This window comes from Aquarana catesbeiana, linkage group LG03 (genome assembly GCF_042186555.1).
Source record: "Aquarana catesbeiana isolate 2022-GZ linkage group LG03, ASM4218655v1, whole genome shotgun sequence".
In the NCBI taxonomy this organism is placed as follows: domain Eukaryota; kingdom Metazoa; phylum Chordata; class Amphibia; order Anura; family Ranidae; genus Aquarana; species Aquarana catesbeiana.
The window spans coordinates 584668328-584681696 of NC_133326.1; the positions used below are offsets into that span (position 1 = coordinate 584668328).

Consider the following 13369-nt stretch of genomic DNA (forward strand, 5'->3'; position numbering starts at 1 on the left):
AAAAATATTGATTTTAAAAACTGACGTACGGGCAAGCTTATTTTTAGCCATTTGTATCATAAAAATAACTTTGCTCTAGTGATGTATGCCCCATCTCTGGCTGCTGCAGTGTCAACCATACTTCAGTTATAGGAGGTTAGGTCAGGAAAGTGGTTGGATCAAGATGAAAAGGCTAAGGAATGGTTCACACCGGAATCATACAAGGACACGTGCCATGTTCCCATATGGTAATATTCTACAGCCTATTCATTTTCATGGACTAAAAATCATACTGGAAAGGCAGAAAAAGTATTGCATGCACTACTTTTAAAACACATGCTGCTCCAAATCACATGGTACTGCGGTACCATATGGATTGGTACCCGCAAAACGTAAGACATTTGTGGTGCCCTTAACATTACATTGGTACCCGCAGAAGATTGCAAAGGCAGTACATTTGAGTGTGCTGTGCGATATATGCACAGAACATAACTTTCCCATACCCCATTCTGGTGTGAACCAGACCCAAAATGAGGTAACCAGCCCCAAGTCAAAGGCAGGCCATACATTATACAATTTTCCTTTAGATTTACCAAAACCATATAATATAAGCTCAAACCTAAACACTTTCAATTTGTATGCAATCAGGCAGGCCCTTGCACCACTATAGTTGAAGGTAAATCTAAAGTAAATTGAATAAGAAAATTGTATAATATATGACCAGCTTAAGGTGAAGTGCTGTGATTTCTGTGAGAGATAACAAAACACCTGTCACTGCTACGATTATATATTACTTAAGATGAATGCACCTAGCAAGGTCCATATATTCAGCGAGAGCTTCCTCCCCCTTGTTAAAATGCTGCACTAACTGAAAAATAAATAAAGAATCAAATTTGCACACATTATCTTTATTAAATCACAGCAGTTTTATCATTTTCAAAGGAGGTTCACCCAAGATTCGTAGTTCGGCCTATCATGTGACCACTGTTATTGGCTGTTATTGCTAGCTGCTTTGATTCAAAAGTATTGAGGCAAGAAACAACCAGGTATTTAGCATTTTCATTTGAAAGCCAGTAATGGCAGCCCCTGTAAGACTGATGAGTACCCATTTGCTGGTACCAAGGAGCTTGAAGTAAGACATCTTTACTAAGCCAGTTTCTTTTGTGTCTCAGGGAGTGAATCATGACATTTTAAAACCGATGTAAATGAGATTCTCCTCCCACGTGGTTACTAGTTGGCTGAAGTAAAGCCAATACAGCATGATGGAATTTTGGAGAGATTAACAAATTAAAGTAAACCTGTGCAGTTACAAAACTTGGTAACCCAATCTTATATACTGGGATGGTAAGCACAATCTGGAACATGCAGATGGCATTTAGTATCCTCAAAGTGTCTCCACTGCCCTTCGGAAGCACCTAAAACTTTACAGACAGCTACTATAATTGCATTGCACACCACATGCCATAATGCAAGTGTTTATAGGCATTTAATGTTTACATTGTATATCGTCCTCTTATTTCCCATTGGTTAGTTTCCATGTGCAGTAAAAGATACCAAAGCTTGAATAATGATGTGAACAATCTTTGTTCAAAAGCTTTCCATTGAGGCATTTGCATTTGAGATGTGACCTTCTCAAACACTCTAATGCCCCGTACACACGGTCGGACTTTGTTCGGACATTCCGACAACAAAATCCATGGATTTTTTCTGACGGATGTTGGCTCAAACTTGTCTTGCATACACACGGTCACACAAAGTTGTCGGAAAATCCGATCGTTCTGAACGTGGTGACGTAAAACACGTACATCGGGACTATAAACGGGGCAGTGGCCAATAGCTTTCATCTCTTTATTTATTCTGAGCATGCGTGCCACTTTGTGCGTCGGATTTGTGTACACACGATCGGAATTTCTGACAACGGATTTTGTTGTCGGAAAATTTTATATCCTGCTCTCAAACTTTGTGTGTCGGAAATTCCAATGGAAAATGTGTGATGGAGCCTACACACGGTCTGAATTTCCGACAACAAGGTCCTATCACACATTTTCCGTCTGAAAATCTGACCGTGTGTACAGGGCATAAAGCTTGCCTGTACACATTAGAAGATAGTTTTCTAATGTGGTCCATTTTGGCTGGATGGGGGGGGGGGGGGGGCGATTCAGCATCTATAGGGTAGTGCATGGAAAGTCCTGAATAGGCAATCTTGTTAAGCAAAACGATTGGTTGCTGTTGCTTGCTTTGGACAGGTTGCATCCGACTCCCGTCCATGTTCCAATGAATGAATGAATGGATGGAACACTTGTGCAACTGGAGTGCCTCTTTTTAAATGAGAAACTGGGCAAAAACATTGTGAGGCGTTCAGCTCCAGCATGCACATCTGACCGTTTTCCAAGAAACCACTTGGTTTGCAGCCACCATATTGGCCTCAAGATAATGGTCACCAAGTACTTCAATCTTTCAGTAGGAAAGATGAAATTGCTGATGTAGCCCTAAACCTACTCTTCCAACACGAGTTTTTCTTAAATCCAAGATTTTCCCATTCTGTAAGAGAATGTTTATTGCCTTGTGCTATACATTATAACATTACTATTGCATTATGTGGTCCTAAACAGTTTTGGATCAATGGTAATTATGTATTTTTTTTAGGTTTGTAAACGGTTTTATATTGAGTTAAAATTTTATTTTAACAAACATTTAAACCACAACTCCATGTTTTCTGTCACTTTTTATTGCACCAGCTTGGTTAAAACGAATGCCTACTATAACAGAATGGTCTAGCTACTGTGGACTTCTAGCTACACTTCAGCAACTTTTTCTGCATATGCAAGCTGTGTTGTCTTCCTGTCAGAGTCCTAGACACTTCCCTTCTGCATCCAAAAGAGAATTGGTCCTTGGGAACCTCAGCCATATAGACCAGTAACAGCCTTATTCATGAAGTTCAGGTCTAATGCAAAACCAGGGGGATTCCCAAAGATCTACGTGTTATCTAAAGAAGCAAGAAAAGGGGAGTGCTTTGAGACTCCATTAACTCCATGGATAAAGGCCATCTTAGACCATGGGGCAGGTGTGTTCCCTCTTTGCTCTCTTAGTGACCTGTTGCTGAGCGAGTTGCTACCTTGCATCAGGATCACTAGCATGACATGGCCCTAAACTGACATCATGCAGCAAATATCAGCAATGGTTATAGAAAGCATATTAGCACATTATGGCAGACTTGCCTCACACAGTGCCTTCCTCCAGTAATGCAACATCCACGTTCCCCCTAATTACCCCATCGCCCTCTTTTTCAAGCTTTCTTTGGTTGATGGCAGATGAGACAGAAGGGGTTATTTACTAACGCCAAATTCACTTTGCACTACAAGTGCACTTGGAAGTGCAGTCGCTGTAGATCTGAGGGGGACATACAAGGAAAATAAAAAACAGCATTTTTAGCTTGCACATTGCAGAGGACAATGGAGAATCCAGGACTGAAATTCAGAAAAGTATTTTAAACAAAGCAAAAAATGTTCCTCTGCTGTTATTCACATTCAGTCAATGTATTATTGACAGTAAAATCAAAAAACAATACACATGAAAGTCATCATAAAAAGATTTATTTTACTGTTAGTAGGACTTATACATATATAAAGAATTTTCCTGGACACATGTGTGGGTAATAGACTCAGTCTTCTCCTCCGCAGAGCTTCAAAAGCACCTTCCTGTAGTCTCCAGAACAGTCTCCCTGGAAAGAAAAATGTCAGGGAAATAGATTTATAGAATTTCACCTGTCAAATGCCTTTACTAAAATCAATAGGCAAATACTTTACCAATACTTTTCCACAACAAGACAGTTGACATTATGATAGACATGCTTGATCTGACATCCTAAGAGGACCCGACAAAATCTTTCTATTTAAAGAAAAGAACCTGCGGCATATTTCTGTAAGTATGTGCAGGTAAAGGATATTGGGCTCCATTCACCAAAGGTATTGTTCCCCTTAAAAACTGTGGTAAAATATTGCTTTGCATCATTTTTGTGGCATTCACAAAAAATGCTACTAAAATACTGCATGAGTTACTTTAATAAGTCGTATTTTACTAGGAAAGACATGCAGTAATTTACCGCCTGGCACTAGCCAGTGTCTTTATTAACAGTAATAAATTAAGTGTTAAGGAGCGGGTGACCGCCATGTCCTTAACAATTGACAAGTCATCAGCTGTCAGTGGGAGGGGGCCCCACGCTGGCTTTTTCCATTTTTTTTTTTTTTTTTTTAATGTAGGCAATTTTTTTATTAGATTCAGCTGTCAGTGGGGAACCCAGCTGACAGCTGATGACTCATCAGTTGGTAAGGACATGGCAGCCGCGCGCTCTTTCACAACCATAATATTTACTGGTAAACAACCGGTACACATTCCACAATTACCGCATGCTTAGACAACTAATTAATTTCCACATGCATTTAATTATTTATTTCCTTCTGTGAATGGATTTTAACACCTGATCATGCTGTATTTAACGAGCATTTTTCATCTTTTTTTTAGTAAATACCGCACAAACGGTCTAGTGAATTGACAGTTTCAGGATCGCATGTGATATTTAGGCAAAATGTGATCCCGACACCTAAATATCTCATGCAAGTTCATTCTGCGAATGGAGCCCATTGTGTTAATGTTATGACCTGGCCATATTCAGGGAAATATGATCACCTGGAAATGAACACGTTTTAGCCACCTTTTAGTAAAAAAAGCCTCAAGGTGTTTGTGCCTTTAATTTCAATAAAAATTCCAATCTTTGCAAGCTGCCATCAGAACCTTTAACACTAAATAATTTGTGTTAATTTTCAAAATAGTTTCTATAGTCTGCAATTTTATGTAGACATGGGACAGCCATGCATATCCACTTCATAGTCAGGATGAGCTTCATGCTTAGTAGTGATGTATAGTACTTAAATACCTTTACATAAAGACCACTACAACAAAAATCACTTTGTAAAAAGTGTTCCTTCAAAAACAGTGCAGTCTGGGTTTGATTCCCATCAACGCTCTTTCATGTGGCTCCCACTGTGCATTGCTCTCACCTTGATAAACGAATGAAGAGACTTGCCATACATCTTCTTGAACTCTGAACGAATTTCCAACATGTCAACTTCACAGCGAGAAACCATCACTCTTATAAGTGTGCTGTCGTCTGTGCCCAAGCCCTGTGACAAGAGAATGTATTCACTGTTAATACAATAGAAACAGATCAAGTACCCCACTGGAGTACATGATGAATGCATATGATTGTTGGGTACAATTGCCCAATTGGGGAGCATTCTGGAGATGCAATATGATAGGCCCACTTTATAATGACTTTTGTCACCAAGAGAGGATAGCATTAGTTCTTTATTATACAACACAAATATTACTTGAACAGTAGTTTTTACATAAATAGCATACATTATATTATCCACTATTGACATTAGAAAAAAAAAATACAATAGACCAGGTGTATAAAGTAGCAAATACTAATGTTATAAGTAAAGTGTTCCTAATCCCAAATCTGTTTGTTTAATTTTGGACAGAGTGGTAAGAGATCAGAACCACTGGTAGGTATTAATTACTGTCTTTGTGATTCAGCCTCTCGATTTGTCCTGGTGACCACCATCACCAGGACTAAAATCAAAGTGGTTATAAATCTCCTCAATGGGACATAGATGTAAAAAAAAATAAATAAATAAATAAAACTGCCAGGGGCTATAACTTTCTTCCTATAGTTCTACTTGAATGCATTCTCTGCATTAAGGTACTAAAACTTTCAAAAGTTGCTCCCCTCAGGCCCCCTCCTTAACACTTACCCAAGCCCAATCTCGATCCAGCCCTGTACCTGTCTGCAGCAGTTATTCTTTCTCTTCTCACGAGAGATTCGGTAGTTAAATCCTCTGAGAAAGGGATGGGAGCCCGCACGAATGCCCCCATAGCAAGTGGCTTGCTATGTGGGGCACTCAGAAAGGGGGGGGGCCAGATCGTCAGCAGGGGACCTCAGAAGAGGTGGTTTGGGACCACTCTGTACACAACCATTGCACAGAGCAGGCAAGTATAAGATGTTTATTATATTAAAAAGCTTTACAACACACTTTAACCACTTTCGGTCCATGCTATAACCAAAAGACAGCTACAGCTTGGGCTTCTAGTGCCAGTAGACATCCTCCCGTGATCGCGCTGCTCATGTGCTCTGTGATAGTCCTTCAGACTCGGCTGATCACAGAACAGGGTAAAGGGCCAATCACAGCGGCCCATTACCTTGTGATCAGCTGTCAGCCAATGACAGCTGATCACTGAAATAAACAGAAGTCAGTTATCTGCTTTTTTTTCTCCTCAAGATCAGCGCGAAGAGAAAAAAAGAAAGTCAGTTACCAGCGCCTGTTACAGGAACATCGGTCAAAATCTCTGCCTTCCATCAGTGAAGCCCCATCAGTGAAGGAGAAAAATGACCTATTTGCTAAATTTCATAACAAAACTTTTTTTTTTTATTTATTTTTTTTTTCAAAATTTGTTTTTTTTTGTTTGTTTTTATGCCACCAAAAGAAAGCTCTATTTCTGTGAATAAAATGCTAACTGTTTGGGTACAGTGCTGCATGACTGTGCGATAGTCATTCAAAGTGCAACAGCACTAAAAGCTATAAATTGGCCTGGGCAGGAAAGGGGTATAACTGTCCAGTAAGAAAGCGGTTAAGGGAAAATCTTCAACCTTTTGAGCTGTCACCAGAACCAGGAATAGAAGACAATATTACAACTTACTCCAGTGACAACAGTGTAATGCCCCGTACACACGGTCGAACATTGATTGGACATTCCGACAACAAAATCCTAGGATTTTTTCCGACGGATGTTGGCTTAAACTTATCTTGCATACACATGGTCACACAAAGTTGTCGGAAAATCCGATCGTTCTCAACGCGGTGATGTAAAACACGTATGTCGGGACTCTAAACGGGGCAGTAGCCAATAGCTTTCATGTCTTTATTTATTCTGAGCATGCGTGGCACTTTGTGCGTCGGATTTGTGTACACACGATCGGAAATTCCGACAACGGACTTTGTTGTCGGAAAATTTTATAGCCTGCTCTCAAACTTTGTGCGTCGGAAAAAATCCGATGGAAAAATGTGTGATGGAGCCTACACGGTCGGAATTTCCGACAACAAGGTCCTATCACACATTTTCCGTTGGAAAATCCGACCGTGTGTACGGGACATAAGAGTAGATTTACCTCACTTTGGAGAGCTTTTCTCTTACTTTCTGTTGTGTCTATAGGACAGGAAGTAAAAAAAAAAAAAAAAAAATTATATCTTTCCAATAAAATGTAGAGGTCAAAAAAATAAAAAACTAACATGATTCTTCAACAATCCTAATCTTTCCAAAATAAAGGAGATTTTAGCATTACCCACAAAACTATCCAATTACGATAATGAAAAACAAAAAGGTTTTGGATTATCACATATCCATCATAGATAGAACTATAAAATAATTGTCAGCCATTTTTAGAGACTTGTATCCTAGTTATACTTGGGGTTTTTGTGTCTTTCTCCCCGGTGTTCTTTTGATCGCTTTGTCTTTTTAGCTCTCTCCCCTGCCCTGAGCAGACAGCAGAACTGTAATGAATGCCAGGTGGAGCTGCTGCTGCTCTCTTCATTTGTCGCTTGTGATTCGGCTTCCACTGGAGCTTAAAAGAGCAAATCCTTCAGCGAGTGAGAAAAATATACCCGGACATTACCAGGAGAGCGCATGACACTGTCGCTTCTTCCTCTGAGAAGTTGCCAAAGTGACACAGAGCTGAAGGAAATATTATAAGAAATGTATTTATAGCTCTTCTCATTTTCAAAAAACTGGGGACCACACAAACGCCACTATATATATATATATATATATATATATATATATATATATATATATATATATATATATATATATATATATATATATATATATATATATATATATACATATATACACATACATACATACACACACACACACACACACACACACACATATATACACACACACACATACACACACATTGTTTCAATGCGGAAGCCCCATTTCTACAACAGCAACAAATATTGCATGTATGCCAAATCTTTAAAACTCTGCATATACACACTGTACTTTCTCTCATTATGAACATAGTATTAGTTATGGATGACCAATTGGCACCAATTAAAAAAATATAAAATTATACTTCTAGGGGCTTTTCTCTTATCAGTCCACCAGGGCCTCAACATCATTTCATGCCAACATCAAAGGGTACTGAATCGAGAACCTCCATGTCATATTCAAAAGGATAGTATAGCCTCAGGATGTGCTTAAATTGTAATAGAATGAAGTTGAACTGGAGTGAAGCGACCGCTTGCAACAAGTATCAATGAACCCACCTGTGCACAGTTCTACACATTAACACATGACTGTCTTTTTATTAATTAAAGCCACAATTAGCTACTACATGATTAGCTAGTCAGTTGCATCAGATAAATCTCTTGTAATGGGTCAGTATCCTGCAGTACATGGGGAAAAAAAAAAAAAAAAAAACCCCCAATTTAAAAATCACTTGCACCATAATGCGCCGGTAGATGCCTTATGTTTGATTAAAGCTGAAGTCTAGGAGTTTATAGTAAAGTTACAAAGGTCCAGCTTGGTACAATATAAGCATGCATATCTTATACCAGAGGGACTGCTGGGAAGCTGACAATCATTGTAGTAGTTGCTACTACTACAACAGTGATCACAACAATTTTCCAGGTCCTATGACAAGCAGCACCCCTTCTGATTAGTGACCATGGGAAGGTGGGGTGGAGGGGATTGTTTGTTGGGCACCAACCCCGTTAACAAAAACGCCTTTTTGTTTTTTTATAAATAAAAGGCATTCTGTCATGGACAAGGTGGAAAGGGGGGACAGGGACATAAAGATCAACCTTATCCTATTAGAGAATGCCTTTTATACCTGCGGTGTCTGCCTGCAGGTGCGGGAAACCCCATGCTTGTGCGCAGATGTGCCACAGATCTCTGCTGGGTTCCAAATCAGCGGTTATCAGTAAAACTGCCTTTTGTGATGTGTAACATGCACATCCCAGGAAGCAGCAGGGGTGGTACATCATTCACTACTAGAAAGTAAGACATGCTGCACTGCAGAACATAAAAAGGTCAGAAACTCTTAAAAAGGAAAAAAAATAAAAAATCTAATTGTGTGAGAGGGATCCAGGTAGAAAACGGTTGTTTTATTGGGTGAAGGTTTCTCTTTATGCCTCACAAAACACTACTAGTTTTTTTTCGGATGAACGAAAAAAAAAAAAGAAATTGACAGCTCAGGTCATAGCCACTGTACTAACAAGCTGATATTAGTACAGAGATCTCCCCTGCTGTGCTATTGTGTTCTGACAGGGGAATGCCCCCTAGCCAGAACACTCCGGTCAGCACTCTCAGCCATTGGCCGATAGCCGGTAGGTAGACCTTTTTATGGTCATGACCCTTTAAACAGAAGCCAGCCGAACAGCCGGCTTCTGTCGGACCGGCTGCCGTACACATGGGCCGAATGTTGGCCGGCTTCTATTGAACCGCCCTATGCCATCCAAAATTCGGCCTGTGCATACTAGGCTTTAAGGTAAACAATGGGGTCACTGTCCCACTGCAACGTACTGATAAGCTCTATATTCGGTTTACTCGGTTCTCTCTCAAGACAGATTTGGGTTCATATGCTAGCTGCATTTTTAAACGAATACTTAAAATTCAAAGTGTTTTTAGTCATACTTCTCTTCCGGGTCACAGAAGCACACTTACTTTTGCACTCCCCTGACCCAGAATCAGGCAACAGCCCATAGGCTAAAGCCCACTGTTGGCCAATGTCACAGAGCCACTCTATGCTCTGAAAGAATCCCGACAATGTCAAGATCCACCCAAATGCCTGATCCGCAGCTGGCTCAGCTTCTCAGCACATGTTGTAATAGACCAGGGGTGTCCAACCAGTGGCCTGGAGGCAACATGAGGCCGCGACCTCCTGCTCTGGAATGGTGGGTTGGCAAGCCCAGATCACGGGTCGTCTGGGAAAAAAAAAAAAAAAACACAAACAGAAGGGGATCTGTTCCCTTCCATCTGTGTGGATCGGATCAGAGGGCCCATAGAGTAGAGTGGGCCGTTGATCCACCCGCTCTGCTTATTGTGACCAGTTACCAAGTAACTCACTCTTCAAAAGGTTGGGCACCCCTGTAGTAGACAGATGCTGCAGCCATAGAGGGTAGTGTGAATGTTTGTTTTTTTTATTCCCACACTTCTTATTCAACGGCTTTAATTAATGATTTTATATATTTCTGAAGTTCACAGGTAACCAAGAATGTTTCTGCAGCAGGAAAACTGATAAAACTGGAAGGGGATACAAAGTTGTACGCACTGCAGATAACACCAATACTCTTAAGTCCCCATTGATCAGAATGAAATTAGAAGCTGTGTTGTATGTAGAAGTGGCAGCAAAGCTTATAAAAGCCAATAAACAAAATCCATTTTAGCATAAAAAACCCATAGTTGTGAAGAATAAAAAGCAGATGTGCTAATAGGTACTCCCCAATGCAGCATAAAAACATTATTCATTTTCCAGTATACACCCACCGGATCACTTTAATGGTGTTCGGGTTCTACTTTCAAATCTCAGCAACCTCATTTGTGTTTTGGGATCAGCAATGATAATTATAAAGCATAGAGAAGGAAGAAGCTGCTCTTGGTGTATATTCTATATAGAGATTTCATAGACTGGAACCTCTAGAGATCCCAGCTCTGCTCTCTGTATTGAATTTGCTCACGGATGTAATATGCTGTAAAAGATTTAATTGAGCAGCGGATAACTCACCTTCATGGATTTATACAATCTTTCAGCAAAGTAAGCAGGCCGGCTCCTTGCACATTTCACTGCAAGGTAAAATTCATAATAGATTAGAAGGGAATTCAAAATTGAACAGCACTAATCTAAGAGGGAGCACCTACCGACTTACTATTAATACAGATGTAGCATACACCTGGATAGAACATTTTATCATACAGGCAGGCGGGGGTATTGAATGGGGACAACCAAATTTATGGGTGTCACCATTATCTTAACTGAAACGAATCACAGAGTGTGACAAATAAGTCAGTCAATATCACGTTGGAAATCGATCTTTACTCTGCTTAGATATAAGGCTTTTCATACTGTGATTAATAGTTATTCACAGTAAAAGGTACCCAAATATAACTCATCTAGAGGTAGATTAAAAAATTCTAGGCAGATACAAAAAGCAGAGTGTTGTCAAATCATAAGCTTCTGAAAACTGTTAAATCTTTAAATCAGGTGACACTTGCCTATATTTGTTGTAGTGCCAGAGTAGCTAGCCTGCTACTTCAGTATACTATACAATCACAAATGATGTTTTGGGGAGTTATCTAGAGCAGTGCAAATAACTTAAACTGCAAGCAAATAATTTAAAAAAGGAGTTCACCTTTCTAAAATAAATGCACATTTTTTAGTAGGTTAAAAAAAAAAAAAAAAAAAAAAAAGTGCATTTAATAGTCTGCCTGTACCTTGTATGGGCAGGCACTTACTGAACGCCTGGAAGAATCACTGAACTAAGAGAGTACTCATCAGCTCCCTGGCAGTTCATTGAGAACTACAGCAGTCAGCTGCAAAGGCTGTTGGTACATGTAGTTCATTCACAGAACTATGAATGAATGACATGGACATGTAGGTGGAGCCCCACATGGCCACGTTTTTTTCAAATCGTGACAATGAGTGCGGGGAGAAGATCCCCGGCCTGGTGTCACAATTAGAAGGGGAATCGAGGAGAAGCTGAAAGAGCAGGAATAGGTCACCCTTAAAACGGGTAGAATAAGTATGTTCCCAAAGCTGAACGTATCCTTTAACTTCATCACCATCCCAAGGAGGGCTGACAAACCTCCGCTTGCATGTGATCACATAATGCACATAACAGGTCCTCTTTAAGAGGACATTAGGGTTCTAAAAGCCCCCAAAGTCAACTCTGCCCCTCTAAGTTGAATAATTCTGGGTTTATACTAGATCTAGCAGTTCTCTCTCCTGACATCCACCATGGAGGTCCCAGGCACCCAGGAGAGACAGGTGAGCCTGGAACACATGGCAAAGGGAGGTCACTCCATGGTGGGGGCTTCACAATACTGTACAAGTAGAAATAATTAGGCTGTTCTAGTGGCTGGGAGTTTGCTCACATGCCGGCAACGTGGATATGGCGGCGGTAGGCAAAGGTTTTAAAGTGATTCTGTTGCTAACTTTAAAAAAAGTGAAAAGGCTGCATATCTCTGCAAAGAACCAATTAAAACCCGTCCCACTGCCGAAGCTTGCTACAAGATAGTCAGCATCCAGCACATGTCTGGAGGTGTCAGATAACTGGTCCCCTGCTGTCCACTGTGGTTCCTTATTCCAGTTCCTACCTCACTACTGTGTAGTGCAGCTTGGTAGGGGCCAGCAGAGGAAACCACATATCGCAGCAGTGGGTGCTAACATTTGACATAGAAGTGTTTAATGCAGATGATTTTTCAACAAGTTTTGGTCTTCAACACAGTAGAGTTCAGCGGCACAAGCAGCAGGACAAGGTAAAAAACAGAACAGTGGGCATGACTTGCCTTCAATATGATGTGTCCCTTGTGCTGTTGTCTCCCGATGTAGTAGAAATCTTCTTCCTCTAATGCCCTCCTACCCTCACCGTCATAACCTTCCAGTGCAGTGAGGTTAATAGAGCAAAAGGAGCTGTAACAGGCGCTTATCAAGATTGGCCGACTATGCCTGTCCTTTTAAAAGCATTAACCCCTGCCACACCAGAAGATTACAGCGGGGTGGAGGTGGTGATCGGAAGAGGAAGATTTCTTTTAAACCAGGAGATGGCAGCACTAGATACACATCACACTGTGGTAACATCCCCTGTGCCATTTTTTTAAAACCAAACTTAGGCTTTAATTGTTATTTTATGGCAACAGGGTCTCTCTAAATATAACACACAAGGCCTAGTTCTTAATGACAATTTAGTGTTACGTAAAACATTTTTCCAATCATCCATCCACCACTGACCAGCCATTCTAAAGAAAGACGTAGAATGTCTATCTCTGGAGAACAAGAAGATCACAAAACACCTACCAATGGCCAGGAGAGCATCTTCAAAGTTTCCAGACATCTCAGATTTTATACTGGCCTCAATGTCTTTTTTTGAAATCTTTTTATATTCATCGAAAACTGTAAAAGGAGGAGAGAAGAAAAGGCCAGCTCAAGCTGTTCTCAGACCATATAATTCAAAGAACATGGACAAAATGAATGCCTCAAAACGGCGTTGAGAAATTAGGTAATACAAGGATTCTGATCAACTAAATATAGCATTTTTATCATAAA

At 40.3% G+C, this 13369-nt stretch overlaps 1 protein-coding gene across 2 annotated transcripts in view; it reads right to left on the reverse strand.

Annotated features, from left to right (window-relative positions):
* Window positions 1–3556: 3556 nt before the first annotated feature.
* The window catches only part of ANXA4 (annexin A4), a 117873-nt gene continuing 108060 nt past the window's right edge, over window positions 3557–13369 (reverse strand). For both annotated transcript variants that reach the window (XM_073622008.1, XM_073622009.1), the window contains exons 10-13: window positions 13121–13216; window positions 10832–10890; window positions 5037–5159; window positions 3557–3700 (exon numbers count right to left, since the gene is read on the reverse strand). In XM_073622008.1, coding sequence (XP_073478109.1) covers window positions 3641–3700; window positions 5037–5159; window positions 10832–10890; window positions 13121–13216 — 338 coding nt within the window. In that variant the 3' untranslated portion in view covers window positions 3557–3640. The remainder of the gene's footprint in view (window positions 3701–5036; window positions 5160–10831; window positions 10891–13120; window positions 13217–13369) is intronic.